The sequence below is a fragment of the Dermacentor variabilis genome, chromosome 10, assembly GCF_050947875.1.
Source record: "Dermacentor variabilis isolate Ectoservices chromosome 10, ASM5094787v1, whole genome shotgun sequence".
In the NCBI taxonomy this organism is placed as follows: domain Eukaryota; kingdom Metazoa; phylum Arthropoda; class Arachnida; order Ixodida; family Ixodidae; genus Dermacentor; species Dermacentor variabilis.
This window is the reverse complement of record NC_134577.1, coordinates 27,650,002-27,673,422: the sequence shown is the minus strand read 5'-3', so window position 1 is coordinate 27,673,422 and position 23,421 is coordinate 27,650,002. Positions and strand designations below refer to the sequence as shown.

The following is a 23,421-nucleotide window of genomic DNA, read 5'->3' as shown; positions in this document are numbered from 1 at the left end:
ACTGTAAGCAGCGCGAAAGAAATGTCAAGTTAAACTGCAATAGTTTCACCATTTTTCAGAGTCAGCATTTTCTTTTTATTGCGAGGAGAGTAAACGATACACATGCGTTAACAAAAAATGTCCAAGACCGCACTTACCTATTCCAAAGAAACTCACTGGCAGCACATTTACTTAAACAGTACAAAAAATGGAGCAAGAATAAGAGGCACCTTTCTCGGCGAGGGCTGTGGGGGTCGTATTCTATTTGCAGACGCAGAGCCCCGGGACGTGAGCTGCCACACCATACCTGCGAGGCGAACATAGCGTTTGCGTTTTATTCAAAAGGCACTGAAAATTTGGTTTCGATGCGAATAGCATTCTTGGCATTGTGTGAGGCAATATCGTCTTTCGGGCTGTATAACCGTGTATCCAAAAGTACGTGGCCGATTCCGAGGATAGCACGCAGTCTTAAAATATGGGTTGATCGTGAACGTATAGCCTGTGGTCTAAAAAATGTGATATTATCGCGAAGATAGTGCAGCCTAAAAAATTTTGCCTACGCTCGCAGAAGGTGCTCTTCAATGAAAACAACATTCTATTGCTGAGAAACTCATACCCTCGTCAAACTGCCCGGCGTCGCGGGTGAAGCGGGGGTGCTGCGCCACAAATGGCCGCCAGGTGAGAGCGATTATTTCGCAATATTCGAACACACCGTCTCGGTGCGCATCTTGGAGGCCACGCCAGGACTATGCGGCTGTAGCTCATTTAGTATACAATAAATTATATTCATCTCGAAATATTCCTATTCGCATACTCGCATAGTCATCGTAGATAAGTTCTTCTAGAAATTTTATTTCTGAAGGATAGCGTCTGCATCCTAACTGTATTCGTTTGCGTCAAAGAAAAAGGACTTCTGTTCGCATTTTTTTTTTCACATTTAGCTGCACATAAGCTACGATCGAAAGCGCATGGCCGCGGCAAAACAAAGGAAAGCTGTAATGTGTCCGCTTTAGGAGGCAGCAACCGAGTTCAGTTGGCTAACGGATGTATTTTAGTGTTAGCCACTTTTACTTTGCTTCAAAAATCTCCTGCAATTAGTTTTACAAAAAAATAGTTAAGGCGCCACAAAAGGCTCCGTGCTACACTTTTCCAGCGACAAGAACCAGAATGTAGCATTGCCACTTTGCAAAAGAAGGAGAGTGCCGCGGAAGACGCGATGAGGCGGTAACACATAAGTTTTGCGATACAGTCGAGGCATTCGAACAAACACTGCCCACTTCTGAATGGGCGCAGGACAGGTTCAAATTACGTGCAACCACCGGGATCGGCCCATGGAAGAGACCGCGCTTCTACCAGAATGCTCGCCTTCGCGCGTAGCCTTCGCCGCCAGCGTTTTCCGATGAGTATTGCGGTTACATAGGCTTTAGTTGCCGGGAAATGTGCGACGTAGTCAAGGGCCTTGGAATTTAATGGCGTTACACTTCCAAAGGCGAAGCTGATGCGTACTCCAAGTTTTTATTGCTGCAAATTCTCTCGCGTCATCACGACGTAGTGTCACGCTTTGATCTCTTAATTTGCGCCTGGCATCTTCCGTTCTATGGCTGGATGCGTTGTCTCATCTTCAAATCGTGCACTCACCCAATAGGTAGGCTCACCAAAGTGCATGTGCATCCGCTATTTGCGATCCCGTAGAAATTCTCTCAGAGATTACCGGGATGGCCTTATTTCCCCAAGCAAGTCTTCTCCGCGCTAATAGTGCCTAGAGATGCATAGCCCACGCGAGATACTAGGACGCCACTCCTAATATAATTAGGGAGCGTCTCTCATGAGAGCATATGTACTACATAAGCCCAACCTGGTTCTACTGAAGCAAGAAAATGTTCGTTGATATCATAAAAAGTGGTAGAGAGTACAGAGGCGACAGCGTATCCCTTCGCTGGTCGAAGCGCATTTTTGCGGCCAAGAACCCGTCCTTCCATGCTCCGCGTAATGAAATAAAATAAAGAGTGCGTAGATGGAATGCCAGGGTATCTGTTGTTGGCAGCGTCACGGCTGTGTAAAGTAACTTTCAAAAATAGATTTCTCGTCGGGAAACTACATAACGGGTTATAGAAGACACCGTAGTGGACAATTCAGGAACAATTTTTCCCACCTTGGGTTCTCTAGCGTGCAACTAACAATAAGTGCACGAGCGAGCACAGACGCCTTCGCACCGGAGCTACCACGGCTGGTGAAGAGCGACTAAACTGTTTCCTCTAATTGCGCCGGTCATTTTGATGGTGTGTGTACCATTGTTCCGTTTCTTTATCACGCTCATCAATTTAGTTACCTCGTTAACCAGAGATGAAACAGGGAAGCTTACGAATGCATTGGAAATGAAAAACAGGTGCTTTGATGAGTACTGTTCCAGTCCCGGAAGGCGCACGTCTGGCGTATCGAAAGCCTTTAGTTGCTGGTCAAGTGTCTGAAAAAGAAAAAGAAAAAGCATAGCCGCTTTCCATGGAACTATCGTAGGCGTTTCCATCATGATCATCAGCCCTCTTTTCCCTCAAGGAAGCACAAAATCCTCTCCCAAAGGTTTGCGGTTCCCTTAGACCTTCGTCCAGCTAACTCATTCTTCCTAATTTCCTTATCTCTTCATCTAACCTGAATGTTTCTCACGGTAGACGGCTTTTCTTTACTTTCCGCGGCTTTCCTTTCATTGCGGTGTAATTGCAACTGCGCTGCCAGGTAATATATGTCGTAACTTTCACACACGTTATACGGATAAATATGTTCATGAGCCATTTCAGTGTTTGCCGTCATATCTTAATTGTGAACAGATGAAGCGTTTCTTGACCTACTAAACAAGAAAAAGGTAGCGAAACAGTTCCTTCATCCCTCTAGTCTCATGGCGGGATAGGTAAACATTTGCGGAAGACTGTCAGCATTATAATGATGAATAGTGATGGCACTTCAGATGCCACTGCACCCAACATGTGAACAGATGGAATGGTCTTCGTTAGCCATTTGTAAAAGGTTCAACGTCACTGCACTCTTAATTAGGCGCAGGTTTCCACGAGCTTTGTGAAAAGTGGCCGTGTGAGAAGCACACATCCCTTCAACTTTTTAGCTACAGCAATGTTTTATAAAACCTACTTGTAAGACAACGACCGTTTCCGACATTCGCACTTAATATGACAGCCTGTATTTGTCGGTTCGTGTGATGTTTGTTTCTGGGTTGGAATTATTGAAGGGTACGTACCCTTGATTACTTACCCTGAATGCCATTCGAAGTCCCCCGTTGTCCGCAATATTTTCACCCAATGTATTCCTACCGTTCAGCTGGAAGTGAACCACAAGTACAGGTTTATAGGTTAGAAAAACATTCCTAAAGAACTGATTCTATCCGGCTACACTGTGGCATTATGTGGCAGGTTTAGAATAAGCGTAAATACGTTATTAGTAATGGCCTTCGACTCACTATTCGTACCAAAAAGATCATTCCTTAGAGGTCCCAGTGCGAGAAATAATCCTGGAAACATATTTCCCAAACTTCCACATAACACCGACAGGTGTTCAGGAATTTAGCGAAGCGATACAGTCTTCTAGAGTACGTTGTTGAAAAAAGTAGTCAGGCATTTGCGCCCTTAAAGTTCATGCTAAGTCACATGAACCTGTCTTTAGTATATACCCACCGTTGTGTTAGCCAATTCACTGAAGACGGAGCTGTACTGCTTTATGAAGCACATTGATTTCTTGAAAAACATATCTTCAGCCTCATAGGTCCACCAGTATTTCATCCGCCCGTCCTCATCAAAGTTTTTACCTGCAAAAACGTATGGCAATGACAGTATGGGAAGCAAATCTTGATATTTTTAAATTCTCAACATAAGGACTCCTAAAACAGTGCAGTAGCTTTTGATGGATAAACATAAACATTCCATTAGGTTACCCACTGCACATGAAAAAATGAGCTCAATTGTATGTACCAGCATTAGTTGTACATAATGTAATCACAAGCTTCCCTGAAGATTCGCTTTACCATATTCCAGTGTTAGTTGGATCTGCATAATTTTTTATGCCAGTTGAAATGTGATCTTCTAGAAACACTGGAGGCAGTATCGCTATACCAGCAATTTTAATCAGTGCTCTAATATTTTTGGTAGACTCAAGCGGAGTTCACATTTACGTGATACGAGGCATTATGAAGAGGCTAGATTCCTATGAGCAAATATCCAGCGGTACTTATCCAGATGCCCATAACCAATGACCTGCTGAGGCACATACTCAGTAGCATGCATCTAGGGACAGCTACCAGTGGCATAAGCCCAGTAGCACATACACAATGGCACATACCCGCACATACCTAATGGCATATGCCGACTGAACATACGCAGCGGCCCGAGCGGCAAAAAATTTTAGACAGCAATGACACCAGGATCGGCCCACGAGAACCATGAGGTACCACGACCACCCGCCCGACTGCTTGCTCAGAACAATGTGACTGCGCTCAAAAGAAAAAAAAAATTAGCGACGATTGTGAAAATCCCTATATATAATGCGAAATGTCAGCGCAGCTCTACACGTGTTTTCATATCACGGTATGGCTAGCGCGGACAGTCTGTCTCGATTACCACTGCCGCGCTAATCGCCAGATCGCGAGAGGCAGCGAGCGCATGGGTGACGCGTGGGCGCACTTCAAAGCAACCGCTGCAGACCGACCTCCACTCATGCAGTGCTTTGTTTCCATATATGGTATCGGTGGCATCATGGGTGAGCAGCCATCGCTCTACTATGTCGCTATCTCCTAGCCATCGTCGCCGCAGAGCAGTCTTGCGCGGTACTACGCTACAAACAAGGAAGAAGGAACCTGGCGGAAACTGCAGATGTGCACCTCAGAGAGCGGGTTTGCATACCTTCCCAAACCCGTATATCTTACACAAATGCCACCCTGGGGTGCACTCTTCCAAATGCAGAAACTGCGAAGTCATAGCGACACTAAATCATGTGCTCTGGGCATGCCCAACGCTAAATGGTCTACATGGGAACAAAGAACTATGGGAATCCTCGTTCCGTAGCCAGGAAGAACAAGGCCAAAAAGAAGTCATCGGTCAAGTCCAGGCCGCCGCAGGAAACCAACTGATCCTGGCCGACGTCTAGGGGGGAGGTAGACAGTGAAAGGGATAGCTGCGTCTCACCCCGATTACCCATACTTTCTGACAGGTGCAAATAAAGTGCATTTTAGAGCGCAGCTCTTTGGCGTCCGTTCCTGGGTTTCGCGTCGTCGTCGGCGTTGTCGTCGGCCTCGTAACCAGCTCCGCCCCCCTTTCATCCCCCCAGCGCTAGCAGCGACCGACTGATACCGCTGGATGCCGCTGACGCCGCTAGAGAGTCAAGATAACGTGACTGCATAGAACACCGTCGCCGCCATGCAGAAAGAGGAGGAAAGGGTCCCCCCCCCCCCTGTTCTTGTGTGGCGGATAGGGTGCTCTTCAGTTGCCGACGCGCCGGTTATTTCACGTAGGCCCCGGCACGTCGACGAATACGTGACCACCTTCCCACGGCTAGACCTGGTTCTTAGTGCTGCGGAAGCGAGGGTATCATATTGTTTGTGTCGGCATCGGCGGCGTTGTCCCTGAAACCAACTCCGCAGCTGGGGTTGACTCACTATCGGCGTCAGCGGCATCAGTCAGTCGCTGCTATCTCTTCCCTCCTCCCTTTATCGTGTTGTCCGCTTGCTGCGCGCGCTTCTGCCCCCATCGTTTGCCGCTGGGTGTACACGCCACCCCCCTCCCCCCTCTTCCTGCGAGTCTCCGGTTGTCAAAGCGCCGGCTCGAACTTAATTCCTTTCTTCGCTCCTCCTCCAATGCAACCCCTGTGCGGTGGCAATCAGAGAGCCAGATCGGTGGCGGCGGATCTGTATATGTGCACCGCCCGAGCCGAAATTGCCGCTGCCGTTCGCCCTGTGCGGTGGCAATCAGAGAACCAGATCGGTGGCGGCGGATCTGTATATGTGCACCGCCCGAACCGAAATTGCCGCTGCCGTTCGCCACTGCGAAATTATCTGCCAGTTCTTTCTGAGCCATGAGCGAGACGACCGATGGAAGTCCTCCGTCTGCTGCTGCTGCTGCTGCTGCTGCTAAACGAGCTGCCAGAGCAGAGGCCCAGCGCCGTCGCCGTCAGAATCCAGAGGTGCGTGCCGCCGAAGCAGAAGCTTTCCTAGTGGAGTCTTTGTTAAAGGAATACGTGTGAAAAATAAAAAAAATTCTGTGATAGCGCATACATGTGTTGCTCGATTTCTTTGCCTCAATCTATCGAAAAGGTGAAACAGCTTATTTGCTGCGCTCAAATTTCGCATTAGGAAGTAACGTAATTGTCGGTAATTTTTTCTCTCTCTCACGTTTTCGCTATACCCTTCTCCTCCGCTTCCTTCCTTTCGCTCTCTTCGCTATCACCGTCCTTCGTCACATGCTGCGCTACGCGTACGCTCTGTCATTTTTCGTTGTGCTCGTTCGCTCGGTTAGAAGGAACGTCAACGCCGACTCCTGCCGCACAAACAGGCGCCTCGGAATTTCACTGTAAGATGCTTCCCATTAAAAGCACGTTTGCATCGTGTCATAAGGCTCTGGTTGGTATGCAAAGGTGGCGCGAAGGGTTCGGGTAGTGCAGCTGGTTGTTTAGGAAACTTGGGTGTGTTCCACGTGGAACACGTGATATCTCGTGCGAGTACTCGAAAATTTCTAGCGGAATCTTACCTTGGTAACGGTATCAGCTTCTATTTGAGGCCTTAATGAGCTGACAAAGCAGCGTTATCGGCGTGCTCGTTACTTAAGACACCGCATTCACTTGTAGACGCCTGAAATGTCATGCGGTGCCCTTTCTCTGTCAATGCATACATTAGTTTTATAATCTTGAATACAAGTTGCTTCTGTGATCCGCTCCACAGGGCTCGTGAAAATACTGCAGTGGTGCCTTCGAGTAGCAGAATGCTGAACATCGTTGAGGTTTTTAGCAGAGGGGAAGATGAGCACCGCAAAGAGCTTCAACTTGCGCAGCCGTCGACGTCATAGTTTGGCACGTTTTGAAACTTATGGTGGTGGATCTCGCTGGGCAAAGTATGGTTCTGTACCAACACTGGATACCTTGTGAATCATCAGTATAAGTATGTACATGCTCAGCATACCTCTAGAGCGATAACAGCACAGACAGTTGTTTAGGAGCGGGAGAAGACAGCTCCCTTATTTTTACTGATCCTCTAGTACAATGAAGCGCTCTGCACGTCAAGCCAAACAAGGGGAAATCAATGACTTAGTTGGGAGGTTAAGCCTTATGGAAGGTTGTGATTAGGGATGGTATCCCAAAATCATGCCTGCGGACTTTCTGAAGGTAGTGTGGCCAGCTGTGGTAATGGACTCGGGCGAGGTGCGCAATCTGTTCTCTGAGTACAACCACCACAATGTGCGCTTGTATTTCTTGGTCCCGTGCGAATACAATAGAGGCCATAGCTGACGGGCATTTTGCTTAACCAAGACAATATATGCGACCCCGATTTTGACTCGCCTGTAGAGCACGGGAATTTGTGCTGCAATTGTTGGTCAGCATGGGCAAGCTGTATTTCAGAGAGCCCAGAATGATGTCTTTCTATAATTCCCACAGAGCTTGTATTTGCGTCGCCTCAGTTGTTACTAAACTTGAACAACAGGGAAAATGCTGCCCGGTGCTGCCTCAAGTATAGGTCATGCGCAGGCTCCATGGTAGACTCTACAATGATTCTGCCAATAAATGGAACAGTCTTGGTATAGAAATTCAATTGACCGTTAATAAAGATGGCGTAGGGTGTCCTTGCTTTGCGAGTGAACGCCACTAGAGCACATTCGTCTGATGAGATTGCGGAGCCTTGGTTACGGAAGTACACTGCTGTCAGTGTAGCAGCTTTTCAGAGTCTTGGACATATCTAACAATGTATCATGACTGAAGGGCAAACAGGTATGTCGCCTGCGTACTTTTATACATTGGTTCCAGTTGGCAGACGCTCAACGATGCCAATGAGTGTGAGGCTGAATATGGTGCTCTTGGTTTTCCGCCTTCAGGAACACCCTGACCGGTATTATGTCGTGCGGTTAGGCGATCGACGGTACACCCTATAACCAATCTCATAAGCAGATAATTAAAAATTCATTTAAACACTCGACTCCGAAAGGCAACCATCTCAATTAAATCGCGAATGGCCTCATGAAATACGCTTTTACGGCGTCGTTTGCATTTCGCATCGGAATGACGGACACTGCCTTCCGTGAAAAGTGTGGTCGCTAGGAGACTTTTGAACACGTTCCATTTGTATATGATATGTAGAGTGCACAGAGACGATTCCTCATAATTGGAGCTAGCTTGTTTTTTTGAAACACCGTTATCAAAGCAAAGTCCTTCGTCCCATATTTTCCATTGTATAGTAGCAAACAATATTGTCTGTGCTTATTAGCCTTTCTGCATCTCACCTTTCTCATGTCTCTCGTGGCAATGTCAAAATTTACCTGTTTTGTCAAAGCCATGAATCATTTCGTGCCCGATGATGGTGCCAATCGCTCCATAGTTGACAGACCTGGCAACAAATTTCGATTAAAAATTACACCAACAGCAAATTGGAGGCGCGCTGACAGGCGTGATGATGTAATGAAATTGGAAAACATTGTCTCAAGACTGGAAGTTTTGGAGAGGTTTTCTATTTTTGACATGAACATAAGCCAACAATCCCGGACTGAGCTAATGCTGCTGACTCTGCAACTTGCAAACGCTTCATATACTGCTATTACACGCAACTTGTGCCAAAATATCAAAAATTATACAGATGTCATGTCATTGAACGGAACCAAGGTAATGTACGCCCTCCTTGATCGCATTTATGTTTCTTTATCACTCCTCTCCCGAGCACTGTCCTGTATTACTATCCCAGTTTCGTCCTCTGATCATTGCATGGTTATTGCAAAGATTGGTGAGAAATCTGTAACCGATTTCCGACCACAGTGGGCACTCTGGAAGCTTAACTCTGAGCTCCTAAATGATCAGTAATTTATTAATCGCGTGCGCATGGCCCTAAAAAATTCTCTTTCTACTGACTTGCCGTTATTTGCAGCTTGGGAACACTTTAAACAAGAGGTTCGTACAGTGGCTATAGAAATTGGATCGCCGAAAGCATTCTATAGAAAGAATGAAGAAACAGTGCTTCTTAAGAGCCTACACAACCTTTATGAGATGGAATGCGAAATGCCAGGCACTTACATTGTACACATATAAAATTTTAAATGTGACTTAAAGAAGTATGATGCACTGCGTTACGAAGGTGCGCGAGTTCGATTTCTAAATAGGCGTGCTCTGCAGTCTGAGAAGCCAACACGTCAAGCTTTACTTGACGAGTGACGTCATGCTGTTTCCAAAGTAATTCCGGAAATATACTCCGAAGGTACTCTTCTAACAAATACGAATGGCATAATTTCTAAGTTCTAAACTTACTACAGTGTTTTGTTTAGTGCCCGGCCCGATGATCACGATGCAAAAGTCTTAGAGAGTTTTGTGTCTCTTTTAAAACCTTTACATGATGACTGTGCATTCATTAGTGATACCCTTACGATACAAGAAACTGAGCTAGCTATTGATCAGCTGCCTCTGTCGAAAACACTTGGCCCTGATGGACTTTCCTGTGAATTTTACAAAGCTTTCAAATCAATTATCAGTCCCATATTCTTGGACGTTTTTATTACAAGTTTAGATATAGACGCCCTTCGGCAATCTTTTTGCAAAACCCACACAGTTTTAATTCCCAAAAGTTCTGATAAGGAGAAACTGCGTTCTGTTGAAAGCTACCGACCAATCACATTGTCAAACATGGATTATAAAATCTTTGCAAAAGTTTTATCGAATAGATTGCAATCGCGTTATCAATTCTCATTGGTTCCCATCAGACGTGTGGAATTACGGGTCGATCCATTCAAACTAACATACATATCGCCCGTACACTTCTTCAATACTGTTACGGTTCCACTGAGCAGCTTGCAATACTCCAGGTAGATCTTGCTAAAGCTTTTGATTGTGTCAGTCACTCCTATTTATTTTCTCTTCTGGAGCATGCCAATGTTGGCTCCGTTGTGCTTAAAGGCGTTAAGCTTTGCTATGCGTGTTGTACTACTCGTTTAGTTATTAATGGCCAACTCTCTAAACCTGTTTCCATATGCTCTTCAGTAAAACAAGGATGCCCGATGTCCCCATTACTATTCACCCTTTATCTGGAACCGCTATGCTTAAGCGTAATTCAGTCGAGTTATATCCATGGCATCAATATACGGGGTAGTGAACTAAAAATCTTAGCTTATCCAGATGATTTAGCGTTCTTCTGCACGGATAAGTCCAGTGTTGAAAAGGTAGTATCAACAATAGAGGATTTTGGCAGCGTATCAGCAGCACGAATGAACTCCGCAAAAAGCTTGGGCTTGTGGTTTGGCTCATGGTGCTATACACCAGAACAGTTAGAACAGCTTGCAGGCGTTAAGTGGACCGGTGTCCCGCCAAAGTATCTTGGCGTGCCGCTAGACGCATATAAATTAAGCGCACACTATTGGAAAGAACGGGTTTCGGCCCTGCAAAGCTGCGCCGAGACATGCGTTCCACACCGACTTTCTATTTTTGGGAAAGCTGAGGCCTCCAATAAGTTCTTGGCAACAAAAATTACCTACGTATTGCAAGTTATTCATTGTGCCCGGCTCTACATCCAACGCTTTCACCGAATCTTTGCAACCTTCGTAAGGTCTTCAACTTTTCAGCCCATGAGGTGAGACAATATTTTCAGGCCCGTTAGTGAAGGTGGGCTGGGTTTAGTATATCTTTATGTGCAGCAACCAGTGTCTCGTTTCTTCTTTTTTCGCGATACATCGCATCCTATAATTCGGTCATCATGCAAGCCACACTTGTTAATGCGTTACCTGATTTAATTGTTTCTTCCAAATTTTCTTCGCGTTTATCCTTGTGGGGGTTCATGCAAGAAGTTTCCTTCGCGGTTCGTTTCATGACAGTTCGGTTTTCCACTGAACACTTGTGCTCTGTGTCGCGTAAAACGTTATACAAAGATTTATTGTCCATGCTATTTCCGCCTCCATTTTACCGATCCCTATACATTCAATGGCCAGGTCACGAGGTACTAAATCGGGTTCGTAAAATGTATATATCCCCATGCTGCAAAACATTCTTTTATAAACTTCATAGTGAAACCATACCGGTAAAAACATGGCTACAGAAAAAGGGTATCTTTGTCTCTTCTGTTAACTGTCGCCTTTGTGACGTGCCGGAGACGATTGAACATTGTTTTATTAGCTGCACCGACGCCATACTATTTTGAGATGTCCTCCAACGGACTTTAAGAAAAGACGTTGAGATTAACGCTCATACTGTGCGATACCTGCTGCCGACCTCTGATAACAGTGGACCTTTTGATATGTTTTTTCTCATTGGAATGCACAGTTTGAGGAAAACGCGAATGATGGACTGAAACGCCCAAACGGTTATACCTACAAGGGCAAATTTCATCCAAATGACAATACACCTAAAGCAGGTTTATGATGGACTCAATACACAACCCGACTGGTACCCATTTTGGTGAGGTGCCTGTCCTTACCACCCTTCTAAAGTGAAACCAACATTTCTACCGACAGTATGAACCATGACTTTCCTCTGTGTGACTTTCATTGTGCTCTCCATTGTCTGACGCACAACTGGTGAACGTCGGTTTGTTGCTACTGTAAAAAATACAATGAAAAAAAAAAGAACTCATGGCTGAGTGGTAGCGTCTCCGTCTCACATTCGAAAGACCCTGGTTCGATTCCCTCCCAGCCCACGTTGTATGTTATTTTTGTTTATGAATGCCTTCCGCCATTTTTGGCTCACGGCTAACGACGCCGACGACTCCAGCTTTTCTACTACACGAGCTCCTTAACGCTGTCGCATTAAAAGGAAGGGCGACGATAGAGGCGGACTGAAAAGAGCGCTGGCGCGCATTCCTGTCTTCGTGCTTTCCTTCTGAACAATGCGCGACGCAATCACTGGAATTAAAACACGTGATGAGTTGCGCTCGAAGCTCGCATTAACGAGCATCGTAATCGTCGGTTAAGTTTTTTAATGAGTAAGCCTTTCTATGCTTACCCAACGAGGAAAACCGTGCGTCCGCTCTTCCGTCCCTCCGTGCGTCCGTCACGTAAGAAGATCGCTTTCAAGATAGGACCCGCAGCAGCCAGCGAATTCACCTTCGTGCCTGCCTCTCGCTTCAACACGCGCTAAGCGGCGAGAACACAGCGCTCACGAAGCTATCAGCCCTCTCTGCACTGGGTCCCCATCGCAGATCGCTTTAAACGCAGAGGCCTGCGCATCTCCCTTTAACCCCAACTAAGCTGCGGAACAGAGAGCAGACGCTCTGTATTCTGATACAGCTTTCTGTTGCTCAAGTAATGACAAAGTTGAGCCAAAGTGCATCGAGTGGCCAGCTGCGCGGTAATAGTGCGTGTTTTCGCGGACTCTTTCAAGCATGGAAAAACGCTTTTATGTAGGATGTATTGCGCAACAGAAAGCTGTATCGGCAGTTTTTCATTTTGCTCTGCAATTTTCTCATAGACAATTTTCATCTATATATAATATTTGAAAAGCTAATGATTTAATTAAGACTAATTAGGCGGATTGTCAAAAAACTTAGTATCTCCAAGCGACGGCAAACAAGATTGCCATGTCTAGCTACGTGACATTTACATAGTTTAGAACTTTTATGCATGATACTTGGTACATCCTGCATATAACCTGCAGCATGGATAGACCATTCGGCAGGTGCGACTGGGTACGTGAGAATTCTTAGCCAATCTCCCAGGGTAAGTACCTGTGACTGCGATGCAGGGGCTATATAACGCCTGCGTGCTTTTATATGGGTCTTACATTCTCTGCATCAACCTCACATTTCTATTCTTCTCCAGACAATCATCGTGCATCCCCATCGTAAACGTCAGACCCCTGCGCTGTCATCTGGCAATTCATTCGCATGTAGCGGCGTTTGTACGGGGCATAGCTTGTGAATGGTGCAGTGCATAATGAATTTGATGTTGTCGTACATGAGCATTGCTTTACAAAAGAAGTTGGTTAGCGTGAAAGTAAACAGCTTGTACATTTTGCGCTTCGGATTTAGTTGTGTGTGAACGTAATGGAATCGTCGCTAAAGCTTCACTTCACGTGAAGGTCGACATGTGCGTTGAATCGTCCCAACATATGACAGTGTTCAGTAAAAGATGCCAAGGTAATTTCGTTCGTGATTCCGGAAAATATTTCGCCTCTACTCATTCGCACTGGCTTTAGATGTAGAAAATGGAAGGCGTGTTTTGTGTAACAAAATGCTCTAGGTGAAGCACCCCACCTCAAAATTTCAACTGAACAAACACTACCGTTTTAGTGTTGACTGGGTTAGAGGGCTTTTTTATGTCTACGATTACTAAGACAGTGAGAAAAGGCTCTACATACGCTGGCAGTCCGTGCTGGTAGAATGAGTCTCGCAGTATTCCAGCCGGAAATACTGGAAGAAAGGGCTGATGTTAAAGTAGCGATAAATGATATATCTTATTTGTACCTCAGGCACTGGGCAAATGCTGTGCCAAAAAAGAAAAGACGACAAAGAAGCTTTTCATGAGTACAACTTCCGAATATTCAAAGTTGAAGAACTGATTTATGAATGAATGCAAAAGTATTCGTCACCTCAGAGGGAAATAGTAATCACATCCTTTTATAACTCGCTTACATTTATGCTACAGACACACATTTTGGTCCATTTATTCATTTATTCTAACGCAAACTCATTTTCGTTTATTCAATAAACGCGCACGAGTGGTAAAAATGAAATTATGGAATTTTACGTGCCAAAACCGCAATCTGATTGTAAGATGCGCGTAAGCGCGGGTTAGGTGACAGTGCATGGAAAGGACGGCAGAATTATGAGGCACCCCATGTCACACAGATACGGCGTACCTCATAATTCTGGGCTGACCCGCTGCGGTGGGTCAGCCCAGAATGGTCTGCGCTGCTCAGAATAGTCTGCCCTGCCAAACACGAGGTCTCGGAATGATATCCCGGCCCCGGATGCTGCATTTCGATAGGCACGAAATGCAAAAACGACCGTGTGCCATACACTTGGTGCACGTCAATGTAATCCAGGTGGTCAAAGTTATTCCAGAGTACCCCCGTACGGCGCACTTCATAGTCAGATCGTGGTTCTTGGACGTACAACCCCAGCTGTTTTTCTTTAGTTCCTGGGGTATTCTTCGCCACCACCGCCTTTCCGCATGAAATCCAAGTGCGATAAGAATGCGGGACCCACGCGCCATATGCTTCCTGGTGCGAGGAAAAGCATGCGAGAGTGAGCTGACGAAGATGGTGACTTGATGCGCATTCAATGGAATTCACGTGGACCAGCGTGCGCTAAGGAAGGAAAGCGCGCGCATGCTGTTCTGAAGCCCCGCCGTTGCTACGTATGTCTGTCCGCGTGCCTGAGGACTTACAGGGCCCGCGCGCTTCAACTTGGAGGTAATCCGCGCCGGGTACAAATACTAAGGGCGAGTCGAGATGGCTGGTGGCTTTATGCCTGCTGTCTTTCTGCACACCTAATGTCGGAGGTCGCGTAATTTAACTTTCAGCGACTTCGTGAAGCGAGTGGCAGCGCATAGCGTTTCCCTCTGCTCTGCCTGCATTCTAAATAATGTTAGCGATGTGAGAGCAAGTGCTTGCGGCCACCAAGGGAGATCTGTTCATGTGTGTTGGGGCGCGTGTGACGCAATGCTTGTTAACTTGCGTGTTTAGTTACTAAGCAGACTTTAACTCCAAAATTCCTACAGCGGATAAAACCCCGCAACTGACTTCGTGCAAACGTCTCCTACTTTGCTATCGATATAATCGCTTCGCCTTCCTGGCGAAACTAATTTTTCTTAATCTTTCTTTCAGCATGACACTCTCATCAAAATTCAACCACTGCAGCAGGGACTGAACTCGTGATGTCGAGCTGAGCAACGCAATGTCATACGCACTAAGCCACTGCTGTATGTGTGTGTGTGTGTGTGTGTGTGTGTGTGTGTGTGTGTGTGTGTGTGTGTGTGTGTGTGTGTGTGTGTGTGTGTGTGTGTGTGTGTGTGTGTGTGTGTGTGTGTGTGTGTGTGTGTGTGTGTGTGTGTGCGTACGTGCATAGGCGATAACTAAACCTATTTACGGCCTATTCTGCTAGATTTCTCGGGGACGTGAAATATACCTCCATAAAAAGGTACACCGTCCGCCTAGGTAATAAAAAATGACTATTTATCTTTCAGAGCACAGCTCTTAGGGGCCCGTTCCTACCTTGAGCGTCGGAGTGCCTAGGCGTTCCTCGTAACCTAGCAAGCGAGCACAGCGAAAGATGAAAGAGCGAACGCGGAGCGCAGCTGGGCTGAAAGGTGCTGATAGCGAAGAGAGCGCGAGGAACAGAGCGGAGGAGGAGGTTACACTGAAAGCATGAGGCGGAAAGCGCAGGAGGAGAGTATGGCGAAAGGGTAAGAAGAAAAACGTAGTGGCACGCAAGACGGGCGCTGGGGCGACGACTGCTACGAGACGCGTCCCCAGAGTAGCACGCGGTTCATCTGCATGCGGCGAGCGCGTCGACCGATACCATATATGGAAACAAAGCGCTGCATGAACAGAGATCTGTCTACAGCGGCTGCTGTGAATCGCCCCCATGTGTAATCCGCGCCCTGCCTCTCGCGATCTCCGGATTACAGAGGCCGTCGCGCCACTCTTCGCTCCGTTTGGAATGTGCCGCACGAGACGGATTGTCAGCGCCAGCTAATACATCATGCAAACGCAAATAGAGCTGCGCTCAAATTTAGCGCTAGGGAGTGTCGCAATTGTCCGTGAACTTTTTCGTTACTCTATGAAGCAGGCCTTCCTGAAGTCACTTTCTATTCACGTGGCAAAAAGCTTACACAAACACTATTTCCAATATCTATCCACCGAAGAACTTTGCTAAAACTACGTTCGGTTGCAGTTAATATCGTCCCGAGTTGACAGTGAGTTGCTTTTGGGTAACGAATAACTGGAACACCAATATATTTCATTGCCAATTTCATGCACGGATGTCTTCGAGGGAGTTATTGACCCACCATTCCTGCTTCATTGACATAACTTCACTACTGCAGGGCTTTCGTTTCAGGATTTTAATACACGTCCTAAAGCCGATATGAAGAAGCCTAAGCAGTCAATGTTTGTTCATTATTGAATTCCTTACTTCAAGAAGTGGGCTCGTTGTCGGTACTTTTATATTTTAGTGTTTTGTTTTGAAGACGTTGTAGTTGTAGTAGTCGTAACATATACTGTGGTAAACAGAATTATAGCCTGATCACTGGTGCTTCTCAGTGGGCGTGAAGCCGCAGTAATATTTCAGACGGTTCTGGAGAATGCATATGTGAAACATCAAAGAAGCACCTCAAGGAAACTGAATGGATGTTGTGATTTGCTTTTTATTATGCTGTAGTTAGGGCAAAAAAGAAATACGCGGCCTTTTTGCGTGGTCTAAATTTTGCAAGTCAGTCCGCGTAAAAAGTAGTACGCATAATTGTTGGCACTGATACTAACAGTAGTGATCCAAATATGGCTGGCAAAAGCAGTAGCTGTGCAAATGTGAAAACACGTAAGTTCCCAGTGTGCAAGGAGCATTCGTTTTTATTCGTTGCAGCAGGCAGCAGGTTCGTCTTTTACTGCACTCTATAGGCTGGCGAAGCTATGGTTGTCAGATCATGGAGCATGCAGTAGCCTTCGATGCTTGATTATTGGGTTCGATCAGTTTTTTAGGAAACCAAGCTGGTCTAAAGCGCGTTCAACTGGCGCTGGAGCCTCCACGTGCTTTGTTCGCTTCCTGCACAGTACTGTACAGCAATGGGGAGCGTTGGACTGTGTTGCACAGTAATGAATGAACAAGGGAACTTGCACAGGCGGTGTTAAACATGTAGGGAATTATACTGCTACTCAAGCTTCGGTTAGAGGTTGGTCCGAAATCTACTGCGTGCTTTTGCGTGAGGTAAAACCCCACAGCATGTGAATGATTGCTTCTAATGGTTTGTACATAGCTGCCGAAACACTGATGGATAAATTCTCCTCAGATCTCCTCAGACCCATGGTGGGGAAAGTAACAATGCACCAGATATTAGTCAAACAAAATTATCGAAATAACGCGCACTAATGGGAATCTCCCGTTGATTGATTCATCGTTAAAACAGCCTAGACGTCGGAACATTAAATCAGACAACCCGCCAAAAGATATTATGCTTAACTGCTGCTCTCATGGAAACATTCTGTTGCCGAATCAACCAAAGCGCAGATTATGAGTCATTTTATTCTAGGAGTGCTTGACACTGCAGGCTAGTTTCGACAATATCGCCAGTCGAAGCTTTATTTTTTCAGACTCCCCAATCAGCTAAATATTGTCATCACTTACCAATACTTAAAGTTCATTCGCTATTCCAGAAGATACATTACGTTGCCAGTAGACGAATTTAAACGGAATTGTAGAAGAGCGTGAAGAAGTACTGCCCCACAAAATCGCTCGATTTCTATAGGCCCGGTGAGGGGAGTGAATTAACTGAACACAGAAATTTCACGGGCAAGTAATGTACGCCGTTTACATAATATACATGAATTGGATAATCGCGCAAAATGATAATCAACGCCGAAAAACACAATATAAGAGCTTGACAGCAATTTCTGGTACAAAGATTTCTTTAGTAATTCGTAATATTTACCCATTTCATTCATCGAGGGGCTGTAGTACGCGTTTACTACGGCAGGGCCCAAGGACCAGCTGTAAAGACGTCATAATTAAGTTCTATCAACACGAAACATTTTGTTATGATACTTTCTTGAAGGAGGTGAGTAGTCTTTAAGGTTTATACAAATGTTAAAAAAATCACAGTTTCACCCGAACGGCAAAGTATCGATTGTGATAGCGAATTATTAAACAGCTATATGAAGTCAGGACAGTAGTTTTATCAGGCGTATAAACTTGGAAACATTCGCTTACTAACTCAATCAACAAGCATGGTGTCAGCGCGCTCAAGCAAACATGAACATACCACACTCGTTGAGCGCGGACACTACCTGTCAAAGCGCTGGTGCCAGCAAGAGCGGCTGCAGCAGCGAGCTTTGTGCTGTCTATTGCTTCGACGCTGGAGCGGCGAGAACGCAGCGCGCACAAAGGTATGAGCCGTCCGAAGATCCCTACAAGATGTGGTGCACAATTGGCGCACCAGTTGCACCATTACGCAATTAAAAAGTGGAAATGTAATATATTGTTGTGTCTAATGACGTTGCAACGATTGCATCCATGAATACACACCTATCCTTATCTGGCTGCGTCCGAAGTAAGAGCAGCTTCCTGATTTCAGCATTTTTTTGGTATGATAATATAATTCTAAAAAGTGGGTCGCTGATGTTGAAATGTCGAAGCTGCAATGAATAAAAGAAATTAATGCATTAGGACCGAATTTCCTGCAATAGTGGTTTGAATATGAACCTTGAGCTTTTACTTACGTATTTAAAGCGGTTTTCCAAGTCGGCGTCGTTTAGAATCCATGGCGGAAATCCGATCTTTTTGGCCATTTTCTCCAGCTGAACGAAAAAAGATTTTTGACAGTTGGCGTTCTTTTCGTGATACAATGCCGAAGGCTTTCTCTGCAAGAAGCACTGCGCGATGATCGGAGCATCTCCATTTGACGACAACAGTATCTTCATGTACGTAGACAAATTAACCGCCTTACGTTCTTATGGCAAAAGCTACTGTTATTTGCCTAAATACGAACATGAACACCCAAGATTGTGTGGTGTCTTGGCACCTTGATGCTACGTTCTAAATTTTCATGCCAACTCGCCGTATGTAGACCGCGATTCGTGGGAGTTTTTCATGGTTTGGGATGGCACAACAGTCCAGATGAAATCCATTCCCCCATTTTTGTAGAATTCATGTCAAGTTTAACCGTACGGCTCAGATTGTAAGCACGGTGGTATTCTTTGTGCAGCGATGGCGTGGTGCAGCGATGGCGTAGAGGTAGAGCATCCGCCTCGCGTGCAAGAGGACTGTGGTTCAAATCTCGGTGCCGCGCAATGTTCTACCGGATTCAAAAACAAATTCGCGTGCTGCTAAAATTGCGTAAGCAGGCCTGGAGTGTGGCCTGATCCCGGTGTGCCCGAATCGGTAACGCACTCCCTCACCAGAACAGGATCGGCCAGTCTGGTGCAGTACTCGGCTACAACCTCATATATGAATACAAGAATAAAACCTGGCCCTCAGTCCCCAGCAGCTGCGAAGCAACTGGCCACGGCGACGGTCAGATCTGTGACGCAGCAGTGTGTGCTAAGAATCTCTGGATTCGGACAGGCCGCCATTGTAATCTGAGTGAGTGAGTGAGCGAGCTAGAAAACTTTATTTCGAATCGGAACGATACGCGTCCGGCGAGTTAGTTATCTAGGGCATCCGCCGAGGTTGGGGCCAAGAGTTCTTGCCACTCGGCGGCTTCCTCGGCCCTCTGGACTGCCCGGAGTTTGGTCTTCGAGGCTCGAGCTGAGCAGCGCGGCCTGCCCTCGCGCTCGCGGCTGTCGATGGAGGCTGTGCTCGCATTGCCCTATATTAGGTTCTGGCACTCCCATAGCATGTGTTGTCGTTTTCGTTCGTACATGGCCATCATCATCTTCCCTGTTCTACTTCCTCGCGCGTGAGCAGGGGCTTTGCCTTTTTTTAGAATAAACAGCGCTGGACAACTTGATCGGTCTCAGTATCATAATATATATATATATATATATATATATATATATATATACTGTCTCGTCACCCACCGAAAATTGCATCCGCGTTACTGGACATTCCCTGAAAACTCTATATGCGACATTCAGCCATATGCAACACCGCAGCACTGTTTTGCGATGACAGATTCCTGGTGAGAGAGTGGATGATTATGGAGATGAAGAGACGCTATCTTCTGGACCCATTTAGGATTAAATAAATAAGTGAATGAATTCATTAAAAAAAGGAGCAGCGAACGTCAGTAGAAGCATATCAGCGTACATTGGGACAAGAGCGAGGCACAAAAAGAGAAAAGGAAATAGCGTTGAGGTCGCAGTTAAAGGACGAGAGAATATAAGCGGGAATTTCTGAAACCAGCTTAATTTCAGTGTAGATATGTGACGTAGCGAGGAAATGATTAGAGTGACCGCCCAGCATGCGTCCTTCTCGGTAGTATAAGCATCTGCCGTTTTTGGAAATTAACGTTTATGAAATAGCAATCTTGGCAATTACTTATTCATCGGCCATACCTCGCCGCGCATTCCTTAGTGACAGGCTCTGTGAACTACAGCTGCGCTGTCGCGACAACTTACGACCATATTGTGACTCTTGCGGTTACGGTTGCCGTACTCGTGATTATGAATTCCCCTTGTGTTTGGGGGAATACTATAAACATCGGTTTACTGCACAGGTTAGAGGTTAGGCAGTTTAGAACCGTGTTTCTCGCCTTACATCCGCTCAACGCAAGCACCTTTGCAGTATGCTCGTTGCGCGTCCCTTCAAGAAAAAAGAGAATTATAGCTCAGCTAGCCTGCAGATCAGCGTGCCCAGTGGGGTAGCGTAGATGCCAGTGCTCATGCACGGTACAACATGCGAAGTGGCGTCTACGCTGGCGCGCTGTGCCCGGTTGCTCAAAGAGGCGAACGCAAACGTAAGAGCGCGTATGAAGACAGGGTGCCATCTTGGGCTTCATCCCAAACATATCCAAGCCAACAATCTGTTAGCAACCTTGCTGTCGTTTCTATGCAAGGAGGTTACATACTTAAAGTTCTGGAGATCGAGCCCCAGCCGGGATCTATGGGAGTCCGTGAAGCCGGCGGCGGCCATATTGCTAGTGGAAGAAGAGCGCGGCTCCAGTATATAGCTGGCCGCGGTGTACGCATGGCGCTCCCTGCGATTGCGGTTCCGCGATGAAAACTAAAATTAAACCCCTTTAAGAAGTATTTAAATAGTCAAGAAGTACATTATAAATAAATATCAGTCCTGCCGTTGCGCGTCGCTGTTATAGAAAACAACTTGTGTCATGGTGGCGGGTGCATTGTGTTTAAGAAGTTGCGGGAACTGAAAAACAGTCATATTTTCTGTTTTCATCATTCAGTCAGCTGCCGCGTACATCGGCGGTGTGATGCCCTTTCGTCGATAGGTGGTGCCGGCCAGTATTGGCAGCGACAAGACCTCGACATGTAGTATCCTTATGTCATTTCTTAAAAAATCGCGGTTTGTTTAAATGAGTGTTCAAGTCGCTGATGACGATGCTGTTGCTGCTGTAAAGTTTGGAATGAGCGTTTTTGATTTAAACCTAGAAAGTAAGCAAAAAGTCTATGGGCACTTTGCTGAGCTAAACTGCGATATCCGAAAGCCTATCTATGACTGCCACTGTTGCAGCTGTCTGAACTGTTCTGCGAACAGACGCTGCCGTGGCCGCGAGCATGCGATGCAATCACAGCCATATGGCTGCGAGGTTCGTCGCCGATGTTCGCACAACCCCACACGCATGTCCGCGCTCTCCCACGCGCCCACACGCCTACTGGCATGGCGCCTCCTCTCCTTGCTCCCCTCGCCGCTGATCACCGCTTTCCTGCGTCCATCACGGACTGCGCCCGGGCACTCAAGAGCCACTAAAGGCTTACACCTTAATACAACGGTATGTCCCATTTTTGTCCAGCGTTTCAGTCTTAAGCCGGGAGACTCGGTGAAAGAAAACTTTCAATAAACCTAAGGCGATGATCTGCACGCAGCCGCAAGTCCACATGCCTTCCGATGAGAGTAGCCTGCCAAAGGAAGTCATGTGTTACCTAGCGGCTCAAGCAATCTTCCCTTTTTTTTCGTTTCCGCGTCCATTCTGCCTGCGTCAGTGACGAAAACGAGAAGTGGGAACGCCGATAAATCGAAGATGGTGGGGGAAAGCGGAAGCGTAGTGGTTAGTGTGCCCAGCTGCCAAATATAGGATGCTGCGGATGCAGGTGCTCGAATCACGTGGCTTGCATGTATCGTGGCTTGTATTAAGTATGTCACTGTACAATGGCAAAATATATCATTTAATTTCCTCCGAGGGTTGTTGGAAGCAAATCCGCGCCACGCACGCGCTTTAAGGCTGTGACGCTAGATGGCGCAGCGTGTGCAGTAAAAACCGCAAGAGGGGAACCTGGTGGTAAGCACGTTGCGGCTTTCGCAATACGTTGTTTTGCTACCTTGCTTCAATGGTAAATGCATTAACGTCGACATTCATCGCGAAGTGGGTTCTTCCGGAAAATCGGTTCTGCTATACAACACTTTATGCGATGTGAAACAAGGCAATGAACCAGCGAAGGCTGTGGTCGAGCATCGTTGCGATGTTGCAGGGGGTTAGTAAAGACGTCCAGTACCGTACGGGAATTTGGTATACTGCACATAATACGTGCAGAATAATACCAACGTTATGAACTATGTCCAATTCTAAAGTGCTATAGCATATAATGCAAAGAGCAAGCATTTCGTGAAGTTCCCTTGAAAGTAAATGGAAACCACAAACTATACAATTGGCGAGCATAAAAAAAGGCACGCGTGATATGCCACTATTGAAGTGTAACGTCACACCTTCTTCAGAGCTGTTTCCTTTGTGATGCCGATCAACCAATCTCTTGTGGATAGCGACTCTCTGAAGGTCCTCCTTATATTTTCTATCATCATTTCCACCTAATAGGAGGCAAAAAGAAAACGGCTATTACATTTTTCTACAAAACAAAACTTGGGCTATCACTGCCCATAGGTCCTCGCATTAGTTTCATTATTTGATATTGTGAATTGAATACCTGCGTAAATTTCAAACACCAGGCATATTGTCTGCGTTGTATAGATTCAATAAGCACTGCCTATTCTTTACTGATTTGATATTGTTGCCAAGAAACAAAATGAGAACATTTTAAGCATAATTTTCCGGAAGCCTTTACAGACAAAGAGAATCGCAGGAGAAAGTGTCGGGCAAAAATTTTTATACCGGAAGTCAGACATACCTAGTGTATAACAGAAACAAATATTGCACACAGTTTTTCGCAAAAGGGGAAACGATCAAATCGCGGAAGAAATAAGCACTTCTAACCAGTTTTTAACGCGCAAGCACTAATGTTGAATTGAACGCCGCTGAAAGGGTCATCGATTTTTGCGCTGCGAGTAATGTACCATGGTGGTACATGCTGCTCGAGCCAGCAACCAGGAGCAGCCTGCGGTGCCAACACCGCATGCCACCGACGTATTGCGCGGCGAGAGACCGAGGAAGCAGCAGCGGCCACCAAGGCTGGCAGGCGCGTGCAGCAGCTAAGCCCAGTGGTGGTGAGAGAGATAGG

At 46.2% G+C, this 23,421-nt stretch overlaps 1 protein-coding gene across 1 annotated transcript; it reads right to left on the bottom strand.

Moving 5' to 3' along the window:
* Positions 1-133: 133 nt before the first annotated feature.
* On the bottom strand, positions 134-20,926 carry LOC142559968 (neprilysin-1-like). The gene is made up of 7 exons (XM_075671686.1): positions 20,862-20,926; positions 8,493-8,560; positions 3,657-3,787; positions 3,238-3,303; positions 2,342-2,443; positions 210-286; positions 134-137 (listed from the first exon to the last, which is right to left on the bottom strand). Exons 1-7 carry the CDS (start codon positions 20,924-20,926, stop codon positions 134-136), a joined length of 513 nt encoding a protein of 170 aa, XP_075527801.1.
* Between the last annotated feature and the right edge of the window lie 2,495 nt (positions 20,927-23,421).